Raw genomic sequence first — 23,352 nt, forward strand, 5'->3', positions numbered from 1 at the left:
AACACTTACCACGTAAAGATTAATCTATAATTGAAAAACGTTTATACTACCAAAGGTGTGGGGGATTGATGCTCCCTAACTTACTACTTTATAAAACATCCTAATAAGCATACACGATACATGAAAACCCTAATTAGGCCACAATGATAAGGTATCTAGTTTCACACAGATCTGTTCCATGTAAAGATTAAACTACAATGGAAAGACGTTTTACACTACCAAAGGTATGAAATGATCGGTGTTCCCTAGCATACCCTATAAGGTGACTCTAATACGTAAACACACATCATATCAAATAGAACCATTGCAAAAGACATCGTTCTTTTTCAAGAACGTTGATTTTACTCATGAAGCCAAGAAAACTCATAAACAAGCAAATCCCTTTTTCATGAATAAATGTATTGGAATCTTGAAGACAAAACCTTTTAGCATGGGTTTTGCAATCCTCTAGCCCTTCACAGTCATCAAACACATCTAGAAAATCCTATGAACATCAAGAACACTTCATGGTTTTTGGAAAAGATTTTGATCAAACCCTAAGAACTAATTTAGCTAGACATGAAGTAAACTAATCTAAGCATGAAATAAAAGAAAACAGTAAAGAAAACAAGATTTAAATAAACTAATAACACTATATTAATCTAAGAAGATTCAGATTACAAAATGAAATGAAAAGCACTAAAATTAACTAAGAATATACACCTGAGAAAATGGAACCGCCAAAAGATGCATTATTTCTACCTCTCATGTTGCTCTCTATTTATAGAGGAAGAGATTACAAAATAATATCTAAAGAAAAGATAAGATAAGATAAGATAAGAGATATTTGGAAATATCTAAAAAATATCTAAGAAAATATATAAAAATATCTAGAAAATAGCTAAAAATATCTAAAAATATCTAGGATATTTAAAATATCAAGGAAGAGTGACATGTCAACATTGTTCCAGATTGTTTCGAAAATATCCAAATTTGATCGATCGATTATAAAGTCAATCGATCGCATTCGTGGTTGCCTTGTCTCGATCGATCGCATCTCGCACGATCGATTTTTCTTCGACTGATGATTCAATCGATCGATTATAAAGTCGATCAATCGATCTGCCTTACCTGAATATTCACTTGGTAGGAGCAACTTTGAACTCTGGAAATAACCAAATCGCCCTTAATGTATTTTCAGGTCTAATTCAGGTGTTTTGAACTAGATTTCAATTAAGACCTGCAAATAAGACAAAACACAAAACTATAACAAAACGTTATATTTACAACACAAACTAGGCATAACAAATGTAAATTAAGGGGTCTGGAATCGAATAATTCAAGACTTATCATATAGCAAAAAGAAAAACTATTAATCTATTATGCCAGCTTGTAAAATTAATTTGTTGTTTTTAATAAATTTAACATTTTTATTTTCCTCACACATACTAGCTTGATGAATATTGCGTGATTGCTAATCATTATTGTTATAGGCAGTCGGTACAAAGTGTTGAGAGGAGAAAAGGGGAATGAATTGAATTGATGTTATGTAAAAGTAAAAAGAGTTTTAAAAATTTTATTAGTAAAGATTTTTTTTTTTTTTTTGATAATGTGAAGTAATTGAATATATTATTATTAATTTTTTTTTTAAGAAAAAAAAAAAGGTTACATCCTTCTTCAAATTTTAAACTACTACTTAATTGCCAATATTCCTTTAAATAAAGTTCATTCCAAATTACAAAAAAGTGTCGTTGTTTTCCCAATGATGAAAATACTCTTAATAAAATAATAAAAAAATTCAATATGAAAAAAATAAACCTAAAAAAAAATTAAAAAAGAAATACATAAAAATCAAGGGCTGCCAAATTTAAAATTAAAAAAAAAATTAAAAGTTTTTCGTTTTTTAAATTAAAAGAAAAATTAAATAGATTTTTTTTAATTAATTTTTTTAAAAAAAGAAATTAAAATTTTCCTTTTAAAAAAATATTTTTTTTTAATAATTTTAATTTATAAGGGTATTTTTATTTTATTAAAAAAATGGTAAGGGTAATTTTGTATTTTTGTTGGCTTTAGGAAATATTAACAATGGGAGACATTGCTCCAGTTAAAAGTTTGAGAGGACATTTTCAATATAGTGATAATTTGAGGAGGGTACGTAGAATTTTTCCTAATAGTTATTATAAGCTATTTTATCATTTCAACGGATGTTTAAAAATAGTACATCTCCATTCAAATAGTACATCTCCATTCATTTTGCCATACTAAACATTCATATATAAAAGTTTACTGTAATGAATCTTATGCTTTTTTTATTCTTTTCCACTACAAAAAAATTTGCAGTTTGCCACTAGCAAGTTGCCACGTGTATGGGGCTCATACACGTGGCAAACTGTTAGCCACGTGCGCGCGGCGTGGTAGATCCAGTTGTTGCAAAATGTACAATTTGCCACGTGTCCAGGTAATCCATGTCACCACTGTGCCACGTGCAACACCGAACACGCCGCAACACGTTAGCCACGTGTAATACACACGTGGCTGACGATTCAGCCGCGTGGATTTAATACATGTGGCACATTGGCCACGTGTATTACAGTCCACGTGGCTAATAGTCGGCTGGTAGCATCTGCCACGTGGCAAAATGCAACAATAGATTATGTACTAATAAACGTGTTTGATACTAACAAAACAAAATTACACAGAATATCTACAAATTTGAAGACCGTCCCTGCGGATCAGGAGCTCCCGTACCAGGCGTGTACTCGCCAACAGGCGATTGCTGTGCAAGGGATGGTGTAGCAGGCGATGGTGTCCCGACGGGGGAGTGCTGGCTCAGCTGTCGTCCAATAGGCGACAACGGACCAATCGTTGTCGCATTAACTGCAAGTAATGAAAACAATTAAAAAATTTGATTATATGCATATCAAGTCCATAACATTGATTAAAAATAAGTAGTTTACACAATATTAATCATATCTGTAGATGCACTACTAACAGACAACGTACTACCTCCGTTTGCAAGTAGAGACTGCTGAGCACCTGGGCTCGCATGTGATACTCCCATGGAGGTGAGCACAGCCTCCAGTTGTCACAAGCGCTGCTCCAAGGCGTCATTCCTCCGGGTCTGAGCCTGTAGCAATGTCTCCATTGTCGCCATCTTGCTCTCATGTATGGACCAGTCCCGAGATGTGCCCTCGGATGATCCCCCTTGTGAGCTAGCCTGATATGAGAAACACGTCCCACGTACGGGAGTAACGTTCGGGCCAACCTGCCGAACCCTCCCCCGTACTCAGGCCTCCCCAACGCCTGTTCGTACGCGTCATTTGATACCCAACGGACCATGTCTTCTGACATGCTCTGAGTAGCGGCAGGATCACTGGATAAATTCTGTGTTATCCTCTCATGTACGTCGTCAACATAAAATACACATGTAGTCAATATATACATTATCACACGTATAACTTAGAAGTATTAGTAAAATAGATCAGTAGCATACACATAGGACCCGTGTACGTTCGTTCGGGTGAGTGTCGTTCTTCCTAGTGTGCGTCTTCACGAACGACTCCGCTCGAGTGGGGGGCGTGCCAGAAGTAGTTGCCTGTCGCCATCCAAATGAAATAAATAACAAACAATAATATTAATTTAGTGTAAAAAAAAATAATTAGACACAAATATTATAACATCTACATATATTTGTTCATACATCATCATGATTAAATCTGACATAACTTTTGGATCCCAAACAATGGGAGAGGTCGTTCTGCTCCCGCATCCACTTCATCCGTTCACAGGTCGCCTACGCATTGAACATTTCATAAAAATTTAAGCATTAACACACTTAAAGTAGCAATAAAATTAAATGAACAGTTATTAAAAATACACATAATAGTAATACAATCAAAGACCTACATACCATTTTTTACTCAGTACACCAATCCCTCAGCAGGTGCTCCACATCTGTTTTGTCATACTTTTCAAAAACTTTCTCCAGTACACTTGCACGTATACTCTCGGGCGTGTCACCGTCTCGAATATCTAAGGCTTTTTTAAATTTCGACTTCCACGAATGGTGCTTACGTCAAATATCAGCCCACGCTTCGTGTTGTGCCTTGCACTCATTTATAGATACGGGGAGATAAAACTCCTTCAACAAAAACATAACCTTAAGTTTTTAAAAATAAATAAATAAATTAGTTTCAATGCCAAAGTGTATTGAAACATCTTTCATAAACATACCATCAGTGCGTCCCACATAGCCTTCTTAATCTGCTTATCTACCATCGCTCATTCGTCCCGCATATGTATATGAGACCCGCTCCTCACAAGCATTCCCGTTGCACGCTTAAAACGATTGCAGGCTCGTCCTACGGGTTGTGTTGTTGCATTGTACTGCAACACAATCTTCTTCCCTCTCGGGAGCACCAAATTCATCTCCGGGTCCTTAATCACCTCATAATAGATGCTTCAATCTGGATTGTACCATAACCAAAGAAGATAAAACATTTAATTTAATATACTAAAAAAATAAATTATATTAAACAATGATATAATTTAATTTATGTTATTTTTAAACTTAATATTAATTATTGGTAACATAATATGGGTTTTAATGATGTACAATTATGTACTTACCCATCAACCGAAACTAGTCAATTTGTATGCGCTGGGTCGCTGGGTCATCTGAATGCTCCTCGCCAACCCCTTTCCCCGGGGGAGGTTGCTGGTCGTCATCTGAAAGCACATTCTGGGGGCTATTGGGAGCCAATTGATCGGGACCCAACATCGCAAAGTCCCCCTTATGGGGCATTTGGCTTTTCCCCAGATCCGGCCCCTGACTCTCCCTAGAAAGTGGCACCTAGCTCTCCCCCAAAATCAGAGCCTGGCTCCCCCCAAGAGCTGGACCCTGGCTCTCTCCCGGTGCCGGCATTTGTCTCACCCCCGTAGCTGGCATCTGCCTCTCCCTTGGCTGTGGCATCAGAAACCTATCATCTTGTGTCTCACTATCAGATCCACATGGCGTAGGTCCAGTATAAGAGTACGGAAAGTACGGCATATTAGCCCAATGTGGGTTGATCCCATCATGACCCTCTCGCACCCACCATCGAGTCACATGACCCGGTGAGGTAATCCCTAGCTGAGAGAACATCGGCGACACCTAATATGGAGAACAAGAATATCCAGTTGAGCTGGTTTGCCTGTGATCTGACATAGTCATCCCCGCCATACCCGACAAGAATGGTCTATAAGCGACATCTGGGTGGTGTGGCCACGGCGAAGTATACAGTGACGCCTGAGCTGTGGACGTGGTCGTGGAGGGTACGAGTAGGCATGGTGCTCGATGTACATGAGGAGGGGGTCTCTGGTCCATCGATACCTGCAAACAAATATAGACAAATTATTAAACACGTTAAAATTATATATTAGTAAGGAATATACCGTGAAATGTTCGAGGCATATCCGTCTAGGACTCTCACATTTCGAAGAACCTTCATAAAGTTTTCTTTGTCCTTCCTGAACATCATGTGACAAGCTGCGGGCATATATGTTTTACCATTTGCGGCTGTGAACGGATGCAATTTAGGTTTCAACCTAATTTCCTGCAAGTTCAGCCGAGCTATCAGGTTGTCCTTCGTTTTCCCTTTGATGTCCAAAATAGTGCCAAGTATATTGTCCATGACATTTTTTTTTTTCTATATGCATGACATCAAGATTATGCCGAAGCAAATTGTCTTTCCAGTATGGCAGTTTGAAGAAAATACTTTTCTTCTTCCATACAACATCATCAGAACTTGCTGCACCCGTTTTCCGCTTCTTTCGTTTCTTATTACCCTCGTTCTCATCCCCAAATGCAATTCCGTCCAACTGTTCGAGGATCTCGTCCTCGCATGGCACATTTAGAGCACATTCTAATTCTTCAGTACTGTCAAATGTTTTTCTGTTCAGCCGCCACAGATGCTCAGTTGGCAAGTATCTCCTGTGCCCCATATAGCAAAATTTCTTGTCGTTCTTCAAATATTTAGAACGTGTCGAATGCATACAGCAATGACATGCCTTCACACCCCTGTTAGGCTAACCGGATAAATCTGCATACGCCGACAAGTCATTTATTGTCCACATCAACTGAGCTCGCATATCAAAAAATTTCAACTCTGAAGCATTAAATGTCTGTACCCCTACATTCTACAGTTCTAGCAACTCATCAATCAATGGTTGAAGGTAGACATCGATATCTATACCAGGTCAGCACGGTCCAGGGATAACCAATGATAGGATAAACGACGTCTGTTTCAAGCACATCCAAGGAGGCAAATTGTACGGTACAATCATTACGGGCCATGTGCTGTGGGATGTGCTCATGTTCTCTAAAAGATTAAATCCATCTGCTGTCAAACCAAGCCGCACTTTCCTACTGTTTGCCATAAAATCCGGATGTGGAATGTCGAATGATCTCCATGCCTCACCGTCGGTCGGGTGCCTCAATACGCCATCCCTGGTGCGGCCTTCTGCATGCCATCTCATATAGGGCGCAGTATGCTCCGAAATGAATAGTCTCTATAGCCGTGGGATGAGTGGAACCCACCTCAACACCTTCACTGGACATTTTTTCCTCGATGATATGACCTTACCATCCTCATCTAAATGTGTATCAGCCCTCCACTTAGATTCTCCACATACGATACATGAATCTAAGTCCTTGTTGTCTTTCTAGAATAACATACAGTTATTACGGCAGGTCGAAATCTTCTCATACCCGAAACCCATGGAACTGAGGAACTTCTTCGCCTCGTATGTATTAATTGGCAAGGTCTCATTGCAAGGAGGCAACAACTGATTGATAAGCTCGAGAATATCAGAGAAAATTTTGTTACTAATACCTCCAACGTACTTCAAGTTGTACATGTGTACAGTAGCACTCAATTTACTATGCTTGGTACCAGGGTGAAGTGGCTTCTCGGCAGTTTTTAACAACTCGTAATACTTCAATGCGTCCCCTCCAGAGGTTACTTCATTAACTGCTTGCGGCTGGCTACTGACGGCTTCACTAACATTGTGCACGCCGAAGGCGTCACGCAACATGACGTGCATGTCACCACCCTGTTCCAGGCCTCCGCCCTATTCTGTGCATTCACCGTGTTCAGTGCTATCGGCAGTCAAATCTGTGACACTGGGATGACTCGAACACCAACCAAGAACAGCAGACCCTCTGGAGGTCTCATCGTGCATATACCACAAACTGTATCTTGTAGTCATTCCCCTACCCCCTGTCAGGTGGGCAAGAACGTAATCTGGAGCGTGGCGCTGGTTATTTCGACAGTACTTACATGAACAGTAAATTTTGCCATCGGCGGCCATACAGTTACTAACGGCAAATTTCACGAACGCTCTACACCCGTCATTATACTGTGTCGTACCCCTACTTGCTAACATCCAAGACTTGTCCATATTTCTCTGTACGTGATTTAACAGACCGAAACAAATCAAGATCTTTGATTTGAGCAATTAAAGTGCTTAAATTCCTTGGAGTATAAACTTATAAAAAAAATAGCGTGGTCGTTGCTCTTGTTTTAATTTAATGTTTGTTTTACACTGTTGATTCTAAATATTGTTTTAAATTTTTAGAACCTTTCGACATTAACCCTGTTTTTTTTTCTCATTTTTTTTTTTCCGAATATAGTAAAATTCATCTATATTCATAGCAAGGTTGAAATTTTTATAATGCTCTCACATCTAACAATTAAACTTAAATTAAAGGAAAAAAAATATTAATAACGTGGCCATTTTTTAAAGTATTTGAATTTAGCGATTATTTTAAATTGTGGACTCCGTATATTATTTTAAAGGGGTAATTACCTTTTTCCCCCCATCAACTACCAGCCATTGTCAACATGGCCTAATGAACTGACACCTCGACCAAAAGAGAGCATCCAACTACCAACTTTACATACTTTGTCCCATTTCGTTAGTTTAATTCGTAAAAAGACCGAAATACCCTAACTCAAATTAAAAAATGACATAAATGCCCTCAATTTTTTTAAACATATTAATTTTAATATTTTTTTATTAATTACTGTTGGAGGGCATTTTGGTCTTTAAACCAAAATTAACCCCCAAAAATGGAATATTTCATTCAAGTTAACGGGATTCCCTGACGGAGGGGGGCAAAGTATGTAAAGTTGGTAGTTGGATGCTCTCTTTTGGTCGAGGTGTCAGTTCATGGGGGCATGTTGACAATGGCTGGTAGTTGACGGGGGGAAAAGGTAATTACCCCTATTTTAAATTTGCATGGTCAAAAAAGAAACTTTTTTAACACTATGGACAGTAAAATTCATATATATTCATAGCATCAAAATAATTTTTATAACGCTTTCACATCTAACAATTAAACTTAAATTAAAGGAAAAAATATTAATAATATGGCCATGTTTTAAAGTGTTTGAATTTAGCGGTTGTTTCAAATTGTGGACTCTGTATATTATTTTAAATTTGCATGGTAAAAAAGAAACTTTTTTAACACTGTGGACAGTAACATTCATATATATTCATAGCATCAAAATAATTTTTATAACGCTTTTACATCTAACAATTAAACTTAAATTAAAGGAAAAAAAATATTAATAACGTGGCCATTTTTTAAAGTGTTTGAATTTAGCGGTTGTTTCAAATTGTGGACTCCGTATATTATTTTAAATTTGCATGGTCAAAAAGAAACTTTTTTAACACTATGGACAGTAAAATTCATATATATTCATAGCATCAAAATAATTTTTATAACGCTCTCACATCTAACAATTAAACTTAAATTAAAGGAAAAAAATATTAATAACGTGGTCATTTTTTAAAGTGTTTGAATTTAGCGGTTGTTTCAAATTGTGGACTCCGTATATTATTTTAAATTTGCATGGTCAAAATGAAAATTTTTTTACATTGTAGACAGTAAAATTCATATATATTCATAACACCATGCAGTTGTTAGAACATTCGCACATCTACAGTTAAACTTAAATTAAAGAAAAAAAAATATTAGTAACATGGCCAATTAAAGTGGTTGAATTTAGCGTTTGTTTCAAACTGTGAATTCCGTATATATATATATATATATATATATATATATATATATATATATATATATATATATATATATATATATATATATATATTTTACATATGCCTATGAGAAAAATTTTGGTTTTGTTTTATTTTAATTTTTTGGGGAAACTTCACAAAAGGGTATCAAATTAACGCGCTTTTTCAATTAAGGGTACCGATATAGCAAAACGTTCAATTCAATGTATGCATTTATCAAAACCGTTCAATGTAGGGTATTCTGTCACCCTCCGTTCTAAATCGATGACGGAAGTGAAGTCACGTGACTTTCACGTGATTCTTTTAACGTGATCAACCCGTTTTGCCCCTATCACCCACATGCATATAAACACAACCCATTTAACGCGATTAACTCGTGATTCCATGCAAACCGCTGATCCCCCACGGCGAGGTCCACAGCCCTAACCGAAGAGGCAAAATTGAAAGCTGGTTGAAGCTCATCACCCACGTGCTCTGGGTCTTATGAATCTCCCCATGCTATGCCCGATGGCCAGGGAGGACTGCTCGGAGGAGCCTAGGAATGAGAGCGAGCACGTGCGTATTATGCTTGGTACCCATTTGAGCTTCCCATGCTGCATGAAAATGGCGAATACAAGAGGACGAGAAGTGGTAGTGTAGCAGCGTGAGAATTCCGAGCATGTTCGCCGAAAACTCGAAGGAAAGCTCGCCGAAGAAGTGGTTGTCGCGGACCTCGATCTGTTTCACCAATGGCAAGTTGAAAATCCCTGCCGAAATCGTCCCGTTGAGCTGGTTCTTCATGATTCAGATCTTAGTAAGAGACTTGCACTCGCCAAGCTCTTCAGGGACTGGTCTGATGAAGAAATTCTCTATCAAGATCAGCGTCTTCAACCTACCTCCTTTGCATTAATCGCGAGGAATGAACCCTGTGAAATGATTGGTCGCCACGTCCAGTTGCTTGAGCATTATCAGAACATTATCAGGCTTCAAGTCACAGTGAACGAAGCCACAAGCATGAATGTGTTTCAACCCCACAAGCATAGACTTTGTGTGCTTTCTGTTAAAGTATGTCATTCACTTGGTTCGGTAATCGCAGAAGATAGGTTGTTAAAATGTCTGCCAAGTATTTTAGCTTCATGTTTCCTTTGCATAAATCATGCATAGTTGTAGAACAACCCATGCCCTTGTTTTCCTGAACAGCCCATGTCCTTATTTTCCTCCTGAATATAATCCATGCCAGTCCCAGACTTTCCTGGTGTCAACAGTTGATAGAAGTTTGCTACAGTTGGAAGTCTTTTCCTAGTTTCTTGTTTTTAATTTCCTTATTGTACTAGTTGCATGTCTCTCTTACATTTTGATCTGTATCCAAATCATTGGAAAAGCTATTTGTAAAAATGACCCTACGAGTTCTTACTATAAATAAGATCATTTCCTCTGTTTTGGTTAAGTAGCCAAAACCAGAGTTTCTCCAACTATGTTCACTTTTTGACATCACTCTCAGACAACCCATGTTGTAGATATGCTTTAGGCAAACATGATAATAAAGGTTCATCTTAATATGGGCTTTTCGAATTTCTGTACATACGAGCAGAATTCTAGTACAAGAAATAGATTAAAGCACCTGAAAACACATGAGAGCAGAAAACCAAATCCTCTGTTTTGGAACACAAAAACAGAGTTGAACAGAGACAATTTGGTTTTAAACTGGGCCTACTAATTTCCCTTGTATTAAATCGTCAACATCAATATAAGCCTTAGCCTTTAGAACACTCACAAAAGCTATCCAATCTGGTTTCAGATTGCTCTCTATCATTTGACTAAATATTCTTAACGCTTCTAACTATTTTTGCAGTGTGGGGTCTCACATGGGGGAGATGGTACGCCAAACACCCAATTAAGAACATTTAAATATTTGGATCGAAAAACTTCTCTTTCCTGCTTATAGCAGTGCATGGTTTCATCCAAAAAAAAAAAATTGCAATGTATGGTCCCCTGGGTCAAGAACAATTGTAGGTTAGGCTCGGCATTCGTCCGGACAACCAAGCCGGGGAACTCCGTGTCCATCGAGATGCATGGGTGCGATTCTATCATGGTCGAAGAAGAAGAGTCTTCTTGGATTAATTGTAGTTCGCATGAAGGCTGCATTTGGTGGCCATCGTCCATCCCGTGGAAGAAGAAGTCATTTTTTCATCTGAATAAATATATATTTTTAATAGATTTAAATGAATGTATTTTTTTTTTTAATAGAGGGGCAAAAAGGGAATAAATACTTAAGAAATCAAGTGAAACGTGCGTGTTTTGAGCTCCATCATCGATTTAGAACGGAGGGTGACGGAATACCCTACATTGAACAGTTTTGATAAATGCATACACTCAATTGAACATTTTGCTACATCGGTACCTTTAATTGAAAAAGCGCGTTAGTTTGATACCCTTTTTTGAAGTTTCCCCTAATATTTTTTTTGGTTTTTTTTTTCTTTTTATTTTTTTATTATCCGAAGGTACCAAATTCTTTTGATGAATCTGTAGTCTCCTCTCATATGAACAATTAAAGTTAAAAATGAAATATAAAAACGTATTCGTCGCTTTCCACTATTTTTGACCTTTGTTATAATTTGTTTAAAATTTGTTTCCAAAAATACAACACAATTTATAAATAGTAGTAGCACAATATTTATTATTTTAACAATTTATATATATTCGTAATACAAATTATTGATTTTAATTTTAGTTAGTCATTGTTGGTTACGATCATTTTATTATAAAGTTAAAATGATGGCGAATTTGTTTATTCTGTTTTTTTTTCTAAAAATAGCCAAAAATGATAATAGCAACACAAATTCGTAGCACAATAAAATAATCACAAAAGTGCTTAAATCAACAATTAAGCCCCCCCCCCCCCCAAAAAAAAAAAAAAAAAACAACAACAACATATAAACAAAACAACATATTTCCCATGTATAATGACCAACCGCAGCAAAACCCAAAAAAATACACAACAAAAAATAGTTCATTGTTAATTGATATATCCACGTACTGGAAAAGAAAAACAATTAGGAAAATATCTAAACAAATACATTAAAATGTACCAAGTTCATTATAGCAAAAAAATCAAGAACAAAAACATAAAAATTACTCACAATGGATTTTGTGGTGTAATTTATGATAGAAATATCTATGTACCTGCATTTTTGGGGGAGAAAAAAAGAAAAAGAAAAAAACGTTAGTGAAGCCACTGCATGGACAAACCGAGAGAGAGGGAACTGAACTGAGCTATTGTGCACTACCATAAAGAGTGGCGCCAACCGGAGTTAAGCTCCTTTAGGTTAGAGAGTAAAAAATTGAAATGACTTCTAAAAGTAAAGTGTGTGCATAAGTGTCAACAAAAATTAAGGCACAGCGGAAAGTAAATGACAAAGATTTTTATTGACGAAGTGGAAACTCGGTTAAGAGAAAAACCACTCCGGGACAGCCAAACCCAGGAATTTCACTATTCAGAAGACAAAGCTAGATACAAGATAGTAACACTCACATGTACCGATGCAGTGGTCGTACCTTGATCTCTGACGTGTAACCTAACACGAACGCTTCCCAACCAGGTTCACCTACCTGAAGGGGTCTTCAATGGAACTCCTTACCTTAAAACCGACCTCTAAGATAGACTTCGATTTATAGCACAGCACACTTGAAAAACGGCTCTAGAGGAAATAACATGTCTCTAAGCTCTAATGGAATTCACACCGAATTCTTGCAGCTCTAAGTGCCCAAGGACCCCTATTTATAGTCTGGGGGTCAGAATGAGCGTCAGGCAAAATTTGCCTTGGAGCCGTCTGGACGGTGGATCATGAACGTCCAGACGGACAACTGTGCGACAGGATTTTTCTGAAAATTCCACGGAGAAATCTTTCCTATATAAGAACATCGTCTAGACGGGATGGCTCGATCGTCCTGATGGTCGCACATCCGCCGCAAGTTATTTCCATATCAGGCTTCGCACGTCTGGACCATGAGGCAGGAGCGTCCGGACTGCTAAACTTCAACACGCAATTTCCATATCTGATGCATGTGCGTCCGGACCATGAGGGGGAGACATCCGGACTGTTGAAGTCGAATCGTCAGTTACCATATACGATGCACCAGCGTCCGGACTACAGCTGTTAGGCGTTCGGACGGTTAAATTCAAACTGCGATTCTTGCCTTAAGGACACACGCGTCCGGACGGGATACCACATCGTCCGGACGGTTGATTGATCTTCCCTTTCTTGAATTTGGAAAGAATCAGTGAACCGTTCGAGAACTGATAGGCGTCTGGATGTGCTGCTGAGACGTCCGGACGGATCAAGCTGGAACAGAAACTTCTCGATACAGTGAAGTGTCCGGACGGAAGAAGCACGTAGTCCGGACGGATGATGCTGGACTGTCTGGCGTCCGGACGGGATGACACATCGTCCGGACTGCTGACAGGGAACTTGAATTTTCTTCTAATCTTGACATCACTCTGAAAGTGGAATCCCTATTTACAGCATCTTTACACATAAGTGATTTTGTCCAAACACAGAATAAGGCCAAAATACTAACAGAGAGAGAGAGAGAGAGAGATATTATAGAGAGAGGGGGATATTAAGCGAGAGAGCTAGAGAGAGAATACACCGTGGACGGTGGAGGAAACCACGCCGAGGGAAGGCTGGACGCGCGGTGGTGGGGCTGCTGGCTGGTGGTGCTGTGACGGAGAGGGAGAGAGAGAGTTTAAATTTAATTATTTATTATTATTATTTTTCTTTGAAAAAAGCGGCCAGGTGGTGCGTGGGAATTGTCCCGCGCAGCGTACCTAGCCAAATTTTTAGCCACGTGACCAATCAGGGACGTGGCATAATGCCACATCCTAATTGGGCCGCATGTAATTATACTACATGTCGCCCATTGTAATATTTTTTAAATATTTTGGAAAAAAATAATATATATATATATATATATATATATATATATATATATATATATATATATATATATTGTATTTGTAAACACAAACACAAACCCTAACCCGACCCTAAGTGTATGTACTATACATAGTGCTAAACCCTAAGCCCTAAAACATATATGTTTTAGGATTTATATAAACCCTAACCCGAAAATTAACCCATTAAACTAAGCCCTAAACCCTAACCCTAAAACTAACCCATAAAACTAAGCCCTAAACCCTAACCCTAAAACTAACCCATAAACCTAAACCCTAAACCCTAAAACTAAATCTTAAACCCTAACCCTAAGTATGTATACTGTATATATAAATTTTTTAACATGAATAATTTAAAAATGTATATATATAGTATATTCGTATTTAGCCACTTCACAAACTGTATAATATTTTATGTAAATTTAAAATACTATATATATATATATATATATATATATATATATATATATATATATATATATATATATGTGGTGTTATTTGTAAAACGCAAATACAAACCCTAACCCTGAGAGTATGTACTGTACGTAGTACAAATTAAGCCCTAAGCCCTAAAGCATAAACTCTAAGCCAAAAACTAAACCATAAACCCTAAAACTAAAACTAAAACTAAAACTAAACCCTAACCCTAAGTATATATATTGTATATACTATATATAGCACTACCGTAGGGTACGTTAGAGTTCAATAAATATTTATATACCCATAAAAAGTATATATGTTGAAATATATAAAGTAATATTAATTTCTTAACGTGGATAGTGTTAAAACGGATATATATATATATAACACAAAAGTAAATTCGTACTGTATATACATACACATACTATATATAGCATAAATATAAGGTTAGAGTGGTATATAAATATTATATGTACAATATAAGGAACTAAACCATTAAACCCTAAGTATACTATTTACATATAGTACATAACCCTAAAACCTAACCCTAAGTGTATATACTATATATAGCCATAAACTCTAACTATATATATATATATATAGCACAAATCTAATGTTAGGGCATTTACGAGTCATTATGCATGTATGTAGTTTTTAAATAGCTTACGTACATTATGCATGTATATAGTATTAATTATAGGTTTTCTATTTTTTTTTTAAATTATTATTTTTTATACAAGGATTGTTATGGCGATAGTGTACAAAACTAAACCCTAATTTGGTACTATAGTATACTATATATATATTACTAAACCCTAATTTAAGGTTATGGTTTATTTATAGGTATACCATATATAAGGAACTCAACCCGTAAACCCTAAGTATACTATTTACATATAGTACATAGCCCTAAAACCTAACCCTAAGTGTATATTATATATATAGCCATAAACCCTAACTATATATATATACGCATACTATATATAACACAATTCTAAGGTTAGGGTATATACGAGTCATTATACATGTATATAATTTTTAAATCGCTTATGTGAATTATGCATGTATATAGTATTAATTATAGGTTTTCTATTTTTTTTTTTATATTTTTCCTTTATACAAGGATTGTTAAGGCGATAGTGTACAAAACTAAAACTAATTGGGTGCTATATATATATATATATATATATATATATATATATATATATACAAAGACTTAGCTTATACGAGATTTGACTAAATGAGGAGAGTTCAAAAATAAATTAGTACTAAATTGTTAAAGTATAAAATAAATAAAAATTTATTTGTAGTACGTCCACAAATGTAAATGCTAACTCTAATTAAGGTTAGGGATTACTTATAAGTATACCATATATAAGGAACTAAGCCCTTAAACCGTAAGTACACTATTTACATGTAGCACATAACCCTAAAACCTAACCATAAGTGTATATACTATATATAGTCATAAACCCTAAAACGTTACCCTAAGTGTATATACTATATATAGCCATAAATTCTAACTATATATATATATATATAGCACAAATCTAAGGTTAGCACAAATCTAAGGTTAGGATATATTCGAGTCATTATGTATGTATATAGTAATAATAATAAGATTTTTTTAAAAAATAAATAAATAAATACAAGGATTTAAATGCATAGTGTACAAAACGAGTCATTATGCATGTATATAGTAATATTATTATGTGTATATATATATATATATATATATATTTGTTTTTTTTTTAAATTTGGAAGAAGAAAAAAACCAACAGTTGGCCACGTGGCAAACATATGGCCATGTGCCCACATTCCACGTGGCCATTTGGCCACGTGCATTGGAACAAGTGGCCATGTGGCCACGTGTACAAATCCACGTGGCAGACTTTGGCAACGTGAATTTCAGACACGCAGCCACGTCCCATAATTACACGTGTCCAAACGGCCACATGTATTAATACACATGGCCATGTGGCCACGTGTATAAATCCACGTGCCGTGCCAGTTTGAACACATGTATTAATCCATGTGGCCATGTGGACGTGTATTTATTACACGTGCCCACATGACCACGTGGATCTCTTACACGCGGCCATGTGGCCACGTATAATAAATACACGTGTCCACATGTTTTCCAACTGCATCCTGCCACATTGTCATTAAGACATGTGACTATCTGGCCACGTGGTTACAATAACCGCTTTATTGTAGCCACAAGGCGAATAACAATATATATTGAGGCTTGCTACACAGGAAACACTCATCCGTCCCCTGTGAGCCTTTTTTTAATAAAAAATTAATTTTTATTAAAAAGTTGGCTCTAATGTCACATCAAACCCAACATTTTAATAAAAAAAATTATTTTTTTTGTTATAAATGGGTGATGGGGGACGGATGAGTGTCCCCCATCAAGCCAGGGGCGGTCCTACATTGGGGCTAGGCCCCCCCAAGCCCCAAAATTTTCCTCTAAAATTTTTTTTTTTTCACAAAAAAAAAAATTAAAATTAAAATTTTACTCCTAATTTTTTAATTTTTTTCAGTTTTGCCCTCTCAAATTAATTTTTTTTCAATTTCGTCCCTCCATCTTTTAAAGCCTAGGTCCGCCACTGCATCAAGCATTTCCCATGTATATTTTTTGTAGTGTTCTCACCGTTCAGTCATCTCTGGTCTACCCAATGGACCGTATATTGGGCTCAAATTTTTGGAAAATGCGAGGGCTTGTTTGGTAAGTAATTGTGTTATGGAATATTTATGTGTTGTATAGTAAGAAGTGATTAATGTGATATAAAATTTGAGAATGTTTTATTGAAAAAGTAAAAAAGTTTTGTTTTGTAGTGGGTTTTTTTATTTGAATAATAATAAAATATAATTAATGTGATATAAAAAGTGTAAAAAAGTTAGAATATTTTTTATTTGATATTTTTGGAAGAAGCGAAAGAAATAGAGGGAGAATGAAAATGGGTTGCCAAACTAGCCCTGAAATTTTGAGGAACTTTTTTTCTTCCCAAATTGAAATGAAATATCCAGGATACTTCAAGCATAATTCCAGGTCCAGCTACCACATTTAATTGTTTTCTTACTTTCTGAGTGCTAAGGTCTTTTCCAATGTCACATCTTTCCTCGTTGACAAGTAGGTAGCTTGACTTGGTTTATTGACGCGAAAGCACGCGTCAATGGATCCGAATTAATGTTAATTTGTGTATATATCTTCGGAAATTAATCTTCATTTGGCGTACTGATCCTAACCTATCAAATTTTCTCAACCCCATAGCTGCAAATTAAGAGCATGATGTTGGTCACTATACTGGGATTGCCTTGCTTCAACCTCTGCATGACGACCCTTTTGGTCTTCTCCTTGATGATCACCTTTCTTAGCCAAACCGGAACTGAAGCTGCTGCAACTTACCTCTACCATGAATGCAACACAACCACTTTCACAGCCAACAGCACCTACCAATCAAACCTCAATCGCCTCCTTGCTTCCCTCACCTCCAACGCCACAAGCAGCACAGGGTTCTACAACACCACCGCCTCTTCGCTGAACTCCGTCGACACGGTCTACGGCCTCTTCCTCTGCCGCGGCGACGTCTCCACCGAAGTATGCCAAGACTGCGTTTCCAGCGCAACTAAAGACGTAGTTGAACGCTGCTCCAAGGAAAAAGACGCCGTGGCTTGGTACGAATACTGCATGTTACGCTACGCAAACCAATACTTCTTCTCCAGCATGGTCACCGACCCTGGCATTTACATGTGGAACACGATTAATATAACGGAGCCAAGCCGGTTTGACCAGCTGGTGAGGACAACGATGAACGACATGGCAAGCGGGATTTCAAAAGTTGGGTCTGCTAGCAAAAAGTTTGGAACGAAAGAAGCGAATTTCACAGCGTTGCAAACGCTGTACACCCTCGGCCAGTGCACGCCGGACCTGTCGGGTTTCGATTGTAGTAGCTGTCTCCAGAGAGCGATAGCGAGTCTGCCGGGTTGTTGTGGGGGAAAGCAAGGGGGCAGAGTTCTGTTTCCTAGTTGTAACGTCAGATTTGAAGTGTACCCGTTTTACCAGTCATCAAACACATCGGCGCCAACGCCTTCTACTCCACCAGTAATTGTTCCTCCACCTCCTGGATCAGTAACAACATCCAAAGGTAGAGTTTTTTCCCTTCTCTTTTTCTCTTTCATGAGTGCCACATTAAAAATTAAATTGAAAAAAGTAATAAATGAAAGAAAATGTAAGATCCGATGCTATTTTTAACGTTGGGGACAACGGGGAGTGAGCTTTTAAATTTAATTAGCAACTTTCATGGGATTTTTTTTTTTTTTTTTATCAAAAGATTTTGGCTTATGTGATAAATCACCACTTAACTAAAAAGGTTATTGGGATAAAAGAGATAAATTTAATTATTTAATAATATATTAACATTACAAAAGTATGAATGCTGTTTGATCCGAGCCATTCAAATTTTAGAAGATTGGGAAAATTAGGTACAATCAAGTGGGTTAGGTCACGACCAATTAAGTGGGTTACGCCTATTCTACTTTGTTAATTATTGAAAGTCGGTCAACTTTATAGAAATTAATAATAATATAAAGAAAGACGAAGAAAAGAGAAAAAAACATTGAAATTAAGATGTTTGGGCAGATGACTCATATTTATATGTTAAAATCTTATAAGCTACATTTTTTTTTTAAAAAAAAAAAAGCCTTGATAATATGATTCGAGTACAAATGCTTATTTATAGAGCTTTACAAATGTTTAAATAATTTAAAATACAAATCAAATTTCTTAATTTCAATAATCAAATTATCTAAATTTCTTAATTTATAGAATACAAATTAACAGTTATTTCAAAAGATTTTTATTCTTTTAAGTATTTTGATATCGACGACTGTTCAGTCGACATTAGCTACTTTGACCGAAATTCGGACATTGGCTTTTTATTGGTCGGAACGAGGCCAATTATGGGACGGAAATGGGCTCCATGGCCCACACATATGCTTCTTGGGCCTTCTTCTTCTTCTTGTTTTTTTTTTTTTTTTTTTTCATGCCTTGCTTCACCACACAAACAACTAATTCTTTTTTTTTCCTTTTTTTTCTTCACTCCTTGAAACACAAACTTCTTTCAATCTGTTAAAGATTGTGAATAGCACAACAAATATTCCTCTGTAATGATTAAAGGAAAAGAAAATAATGAGAAGTATGCAAAGAGCTTAATTAGCTTATCACATGTGGAGAAAAAAAAAAAAAAAAAGAATGAGAAAAAAAAAAAGAGAGAAAAGGACGGAGAACAAAAGAGATCTAGAGATCTAATGTTAGGGAGCAATGTTCTTTCCCTTGGGACAGACTAGATTGCCATTTGCCACTGGCATTTTCAATTTTTTTTTAAAAAAAATAACAAACAAAAAATTAAAGGAAATCAATAAAAGAAACAAAGGGGTTTTCATGACTGATTGATGAAATCAATCCGAAACATAATACCAGTAACAAAAAAAAAACAAATTAAAAATTGCAATTCAAGATCGAACAACTAGCATTAGCATATAGATTTGATACCATATAGACACTAATAATAATATAGAGAGATAAAGGAAAGAGAGAAAACACAGAGATTAAAGTGGTTCAGCTTTTGACCTACATCTTTCATTGATAATATGATTTGAGTACACTGCTATATTTTTAGAGCTTCACATATGTTTAAATAATTTCAAATACAAATCAAATCCCGTTATTTTAGATAATTAATCGACTAATTTAACAAGCTTAAGAGTCCAAAATACATACAGAATATCAATCGACTAATTAAGAAATTAGCCATCACAAGCAGTAGGTCGATTATTTCCCTGTCTGCATCGAAGAATATGGTTCTAGACCGGCCGCCATATCTAAATGAATGGAGCTAAAATTAGCCATTTAATTTTAATGAAGTTCTTTGTATATATCATACCAAATATATATGTTGCTCTGTTCATTGCCCGTAGCTACTTTTAGTTTCGACTTTAGAATATATGTTAAGCTTTTGTCACAACTAATTAATCAAGACTGTATATCTAGTGCTGTATAGTATTCTAACTAACACTTTCGGTATATTTAATTAGAAGTACCTCTAGTTCTAAATCATTCTGCACTTTAGCTTAATTATCAATCCAAGTGACTATTGTTTATGCAGGAAAAGATCAAATCTCAACGGTGACAATTATTGCCATTGTCATTCCGATTTCTCTCTTGATTCTGCTATTCGTTGCCGGCTACTGCTTTCTTATTAGTAGGAGAGCAAGAAAGAAGTACGATGCTATACAGGAAGAAAATGGTAAACGAAAGATAAGTTGATTTGTGCATTCCTGTTGTTCTTAATGTTACACTTGAAGTTACTCACATTTAGCGTTTTGTTGTGCAGGTGCTAATGATATTACTACTGTAGAGTCCTTGCAATTTGATCTTGCTACAATTGAAATTGCCACCAACAAGTTTTCAGATGATAATAAACTTGGTGAAGGCGGATTTGGTGCGGTTTATAAGGTACAAGATTCGTTTTCATTGTTTGTTTAGCTTCTTTTTGTAAGGATTCTACTCATTTAAGTACACATGATCATGATCAATATAATTTTATGCATCAAAATCTGACATTGCTGAAGCTTTTGTTGTTTGGATTATATGAACTGTAAATGGTAAATTGTTGTAATGACTAGTTAAAGTACATTTTCAGGGTATACTTCCTAATGGACAAGAAATAGCTGTGAAGAGGCTATCGAGAAGTTCTGGACAAGGAAAAGAAGAATTTAAAACTGAGATTATATTAGTAGCCAAGCTTCATCATAGAAATCTTGTAAGGCTATTGGGATTTTGCTTGCAAGGAGAAGAAAATATTCTTGTCTACGAATTTGTGTCCAACAAAAGCCTAGACTACTTTTTATATGGTTTGTCCCTTATCAACATACTTTTAATTTTCTTGCATGTGATATGAATTGTGAGGCTTTAGTTTTCACTAGTGGTTGGGTGAAGGACAATTCAAGTATTCGGAATTTACCCATATGTTAATTATATATGCATAGCTGCGCATACTGAATTTCTTGTCATTATTCAAAAATAGTAAAACAAAAACAATAAGAAGATTTCACTTCAGAGAAGATCAAATACATTAAAGAAAGGTTCATCTTACAGTTTGTTTTTTGTTTCCAAAAGCAAATAGCTATTAGCAAATTCATTGAGTACGTGTTGATGAACTAACAAGACATAACTATATTAAAATGTTTTTCTATATTAGTATTTAGTTCATTTGATTTTTTTTTTTTCAATTAGATGAATAAGTTAAATATTTATCTGACTTGAGTTGATTATTCTAACCCGAGTATTGAGTTTTGATGAATGTACAGATCCTGCAAGTCAAAAACGACTTGATTGGTCAAGCCGTTATAATATTATTGGAGGGATCGCTCGAGGGCTTCTCTATCTTCACGAAGATTCTCGACTTAGAATTATACATCGTGATCTTAAAGCCAGTAATGTTTTGTTAGATGGAGACATGAATGCAAAAATTTCAGATTTTGGGATGGCAAAGATTTTTGGAGTTGATCAAACCCAAGGAAACACAAATAGGGTTGTCGGCACATAGTAAGTTTTTAATGTTTGCCCATTTATGCAACAAAAAAGGTTATTTGTAAGCGAAAGACATGGTTTTAGAATCAAGATATAGGTTACTTCAATTTTTCTTTTTATACTAACAAATTAATTACTGTTAAGGTAAAAAAAATGTTTTAGGAGGCTCATATTATTTCATTCTAATAGTTTTAGGAGGCTTGCATGAATGTATATGGGGATTAATGTTGTCAATCAAAGATGTTATGTGCATTGCATTGTTTATAGACAAGTGAGCATGTCTTACTTATAATTAATATTAATGTTGTTTCCATGATGCTGGTTTGTAGTGGTTACATGGCTCCAGAATATGCTATGCATGGACAATTCTCCGTAAAGTCCGACGTATATAGTTTTGGTGTCCTAATTCTTGAAATTATAAGTGGCAAGAAAGTTAGTTCTTTCTGTCAATCAAATGGTGAAGACGACCTTTTCAGCTATGTGAGTAGTATGAACCAAATATTCTGATTTTGTTTTCTTATGTTAATGCATGAAAATTAACATCATTACTTGTGCAAATGGTGCAGGCCTGGAAACACTGGACGAATGGAACGCCGTTGAAAGTGTTGGATCCAAATTTGGAAAATTCTTACTCAAGAGATCAAGTCGTCAGATGTCTCCATGTTGGCGTACTGTCTGTGCAGGATGATCCAGCTGACAGACCTACCATGGCATCCATAGTTTTCATGCTTAACAGTCAATCTGCTTCTTTCCCATCACCTCTTCGACAACCATCATATTTCCTTCATAGTCGAACAGAGGAAAAGCCATTAAGCGAGCTGGAATCAGATCAATCTACTACAAGCAAATCAACGCCTTTGTCTGTCAATGAAGCATCGATTAGTGAATTATACCCTCGATAGTGTGGGTAGAGGTTAGTAAGGGCTTCCCATTTCTTAAGTCATGGTACTTCAACCGTACGTGAGTTGTATGTTACGAGTATTGAAAGAATTCAGACTTCATGAATCATGAACATAATAATAGGCTTGAAATTCGATATGCATAATTGACCAAACAAGAAAAAACAAATGATCATTAGGTTTGAAGTTGACCCATTTTACCAGTCATTGGCAGGACCTATTCCTCCACCTCGATTAGTGTAGCAATTAGCAATTAATTTCTTATTGGGATGTGTTAGTTGCACACCATAAAGGTGTACAACAAGGTACATTAGTAGGACCTATGCATGTGGGTTATACATGCATAACTCCCACCAATGTGTCATGTTGTGCAAAAATCATTTTTCTTTCTTATTTAGTAGGTGGATCGTTCGTTAATGAAACATAACAAAAACATTCAGGCG

The 23,352-nt window shown here is 36.0% G+C and overlaps 1 protein-coding gene across 1 annotated transcript; it reads left to right on the plus strand.

The window, feature by feature from the left end:
• Positions 1-17,675: 17,675 nt before the first annotated feature.
• LOC133868364 (cysteine-rich receptor-like protein kinase 10) lies at positions 17,676-23,048 on the plus strand. Its single transcript, XM_062305249.1, has 7 exons — positions 17,676-18,564; positions 20,584-20,724; positions 20,812-20,933; positions 21,121-21,331; positions 21,788-22,025; positions 22,340-22,490; positions 22,577-23,048. Exons 1-7 carry the CDS (start codon positions 17,706-17,708, stop codon positions 22,910-22,912), a joined length of 2,058 nt encoding a protein of 685 aa, XP_062161233.1. The 5' UTR covers positions 17,676-17,705; the 3' UTR covers positions 22,913-23,048.
• The last annotated feature ends 304 nt before the right edge of the window (positions 23,049-23,352 follow it).

The sequence above is a fragment of the Alnus glutinosa genome, chromosome 5, assembly GCF_958979055.1.
Source record: "Alnus glutinosa chromosome 5, dhAlnGlut1.1, whole genome shotgun sequence".
Classification (NCBI taxonomy): domain Eukaryota; kingdom Viridiplantae; phylum Streptophyta; class Magnoliopsida; order Fagales; family Betulaceae; genus Alnus; species Alnus glutinosa.